The 3,629-nt window shown below is 38.9% G+C and overlaps 1 protein-coding gene across 1 annotated transcript in view; it reads right to left on the reverse strand.

Moving 5' to 3' along the window:
- Positions 1 to 3,629, reverse strand: part of LOC114888669 (AP-1 complex subunit beta-1) — a 75,586-nt gene that overhangs the window by 69,222 nt on the left and 2,735 nt on the right. Inside the window, exons 2-3 of the mRNA XM_029210923.1 lie at positions 3,539 to 3,629; positions 1,895 to 1,993 (exon numbers count right to left, since the gene is read on the reverse strand). The exon at positions 3,539 to 3,629 is cut by the window's right edge and continues 1 nt beyond it. Coding sequence (XP_029066756.1) covers positions 1,895 to 1,993; positions 3,539 to 3,629 — 190 coding nt within the window. The remainder of the gene's footprint in view (positions 1 to 1,894; positions 1,994 to 3,538) is intronic.

Here is a 3,629-nt window from a genome sequence, read left to right on the forward strand (position 1 = left end):
TAGCAAAAGACAGAAATGAACTTCAAGGCCCTAAGATGAAGTCAAATACATGGCTAATTTAATGGCAATCACCCTACAGAGTCTGTAATAAGGACTACATGATTAAGAAGGGGCAATTTCTATTCAAAATGGCCCCCTGTAGATGACCTATTAAACACTAACCCAAAAATTAACGTCTAACCTAAACTACTTTGAACCAGAAGATGACCAATTTCTGCTCTTAGTGCCAAGACATGCCTCATCAGTGATGGACAACCTCCCAGTCCACTTTTCATGGACAGATGGTGAGCCATGGCCTGCCCTTGACTCCACATACTCATATGGATGCTTCTTCACACTAACCATAATGGGGTCAAGTGAAGGTGTAGAGACTTGGGGAAATAGCACATTAAAAAGTTCATTCATAATTTGTTGGAGAAATGGAGAAAACTGAGAGGTACAAGGGGTGAAGTGGGACACCTCTATTTTCTGTGAAGTGAATTTTCTGACATCCTTTAACTCAACTACTGTTGGTCAACTGCTCCTTAAAAGATAATCAAGCGATAATTCTCAGTAATGTTTACGTGCATCAGTAATCAGACAATTATCTTAATTTTTAGTTCAGGTCTTCTTCACATTTGAGTTCATTGATTGTAAAACATCTGTACTGGAATCAAGTGTCAGAAAGTAGCCTTTGACTCTAGCAGTTTTCTTGGCTGTATTTTTTTCAGAGTTGTATAGCATATTCTATAAACAACTTATTTAATAATGTTGTCTGCTTTATAGTATTCCATTAAGTATTCAAATGCCTTATCTGCCCGTCGAACTTCTTTTCCTTAAAATGGATTCCTGGCATTTCTAAAATTAAATACTGTCAGAGGAAAGAAGAACTTTGCATTTATCAGGTACCAAATGATGCGCTTTGACCACTTAACAGATGATGTATTGGCAACTATTCAAGGTTCACATTTGTGGCCTCAGTTTGGAACTGGGTTTCAAGAAGTGTACTAAGTGCACGCCCCAACCGTACTAATTAATTACAGGATTTACCATATTTAGTCCTCCAATTGTGTTCATTATTGATATGAAATAAAGCTCCCCAGAGCAAAAAAAAAAAAAAAAAAAAAAAAAAAGGAAAGATGACAGCTCAGAACTAGGTTAAAGAACTATAAAAGAGTTCAAATGCTGTTAATATACAACTATAAAGAGATGAAAGAGGAAAATGGTAAATTGAATATCTGAATCAGATTCCATGTGTAAACACACATCATAACTCTTGACAGCCTGCTAAAGCCAGCCTGTTCTCAAATTCAATTAAGAACATTACCGGATCATGACGGACTGATCATTATACTAGTTACATCAGAAAAAGTAATTACTTTGATTTCTGTGTATCCAGCTGGTTGCCACATTCCTAAAATCAGAACCCTCCCTAAAAGGACCAAAAATACTAAATAATTAAGGAAGCAGCATTAGCACTTTAAAATTACTTAAAGAGAAAGGCAACTTATCTAGAAGGCAGAACAGCACACGAGATATTTGTCAAAGCATTTACCATCTCTACAGGGTACTTTCATTTGAAAGCTGAAATTAAGTCCCCCAGAAGGAGATACTGTGAGACTCAATGTCATTTTCACAAAGTCATGTCCTTCATTAACACTAAAGAGTCTAAGTTCAATTTTCATGAATTATCATTAAAACTGGAGTCAGTCAATTCATTTAGAAGCCATACAACCAGTTCTAATTCAGCAGAATATGTAAAAGAGGCACTGTTTTTATTTTTTTTAACAGAATCTAAAGACTGCACTCCTTCCGTTTAAAATCTCTGCAAATGAACCTTCTTGGAAGAAGTTTCGCAATTTCCTAGAATTCAAAACAAGACAAATCAACTCCATGCTTTCTTCAGACTTCTTACCCGTGTTGCCAAACTCAAGATCTGCTGTACCAGCTCCTGCGTTTCTGATGGTTTCTTGAGAAACAGCTTCACTATGGCAGTAAGCAGAGTGAGCTGTACCTAAGCAAATGTAATTTAATAGGTAAAGTGAAAGGCATTTGCATTATTCCACACCATGAATTCCAAAGTGATATTTTCCCAAATATGACTTACTATGAGGTCTTTCTGATTTTGATTAAGAAACAAAGGTAAAAACTCAGCCAATATCCACAATAGCAGTCAAAGGTTTTCATCAACTGAAAACGCACTAGCCTCCTATCTCCAAATTGCATTTCTTGGCATCAAAAACTGCTGGTTTGTTTCTGGCCCAGATAATCACCTGTATTTCTTAAAGTACATGCTAACATACCGACGGCAATAAAACTGGTTCCTGACCAAATTCTTTATTATTTACTTCCACCAAAAGCTACAACTTCCAGGGAATTAGGGAATCATTTATCATACTGAGGCAAGAGCCAAGACAGTAGAATTATGCCAGATCTCAACCAATTAAGAGTGGCATGCTAGGGCTTCCCTGGTGGCGCAGTGGTTAAGAATCCGCCTGCCAATGCAGGGGACACGGGTTTGAGCCCTGGTCCAGGAAGATCCCACGTGCCGCAGAGCAACTAAGCCCATGCGCCACAACTACTGAAGCCTGCGCGCCTAGAGTCTGTGCTCCGCAACAAGAGAAGCCACCACAATGAGAAGCCCTCGCACCGCAATGAAGAGTGGCCCCCGCTGGCGGCAACTAGAGAAAGCCCGCGCACAGCAACGAAAGACCCAAGGCAGCCAAAAATAAATAAATAAATAAATGAAACAAATCTATTAAAAACAAAACAAAAAAAAGAATAAAATTTTAAAAATAATAATTAAAAAAAAAGAGTCGCCTGCCGAACCATGAAACTACTGGCTGGTATATGTTCCTTGTAGGGCCTATTAAAGTTACGATGATAGATGACACACATGAACTTCAATCTGCAGTGAGTACAAATGCCGGAGAAAAAGAATAATTTATCTGTTCTCTAGGCCTTTGACTCGAAGGTCTCTCAGTTTTGGTAGAAGACAGACAGAAGATGGGAAGGAGTCTAACCATCCACAAAGAACCTTTTCAAACTGCACATGCCAGCCTTCACCCCAGACAAAAACTCAGCTGCAACTGAGCCACAACCATTACTAACAGCAATGGGTAATCATCTTTAGGTGACAGAAAATTAAAAAGTAATAACTACTGCTCTAAGTCAGTAGTTGTCAAAGTGTGGTTCTGGACCAGCAGCAGCAATAGCATCACCACCCTCAACCTTGTAAGAAATGAACATGCTTAGGCCCATCTCACACCTACTGACTCAGAAACTCTAGGGGTGGGGCCCAGCAACCTGTCCTTTAACACAGGTTAAACACCAGTGCTTAGGTGCTTCTAAGGCTCATTAAAGTTGAGAACCACTGTCTAAATTAGGCAGGCTTGTTCCAACAGAAGTTAGCACAACTGAAAAAGGTCACCCCTTTTTGGGAGAAAAATGAACATACTATATGTGTATATAAATTCGCACACATGAAACTGCCTAACCTTTACCTTTCCTGAAATCGTCCCCAAAACACCTAATACATAAGATATAGATGGGAACTTACCTGGGTGCTTTCATCATGAAAACCTTCCAGGAAGCTCTCTAGTAACTCATCTGCATTGTCAATTCTTTCAGCATATTCTCCCACAATCCAA

This window comes from Monodon monoceros, unplaced genomic scaffold (genome assembly GCF_005190385.1).
Source record: "Monodon monoceros isolate NGI ecotype Baffin Bay Population unplaced genomic scaffold, NGI_Narwhal_1 Super_Scaffold_9, whole genome shotgun sequence".
Lineage (NCBI taxonomy): Eukaryota > Metazoa > Chordata > Mammalia > Artiodactyla > Monodontidae > Monodon > Monodon monoceros.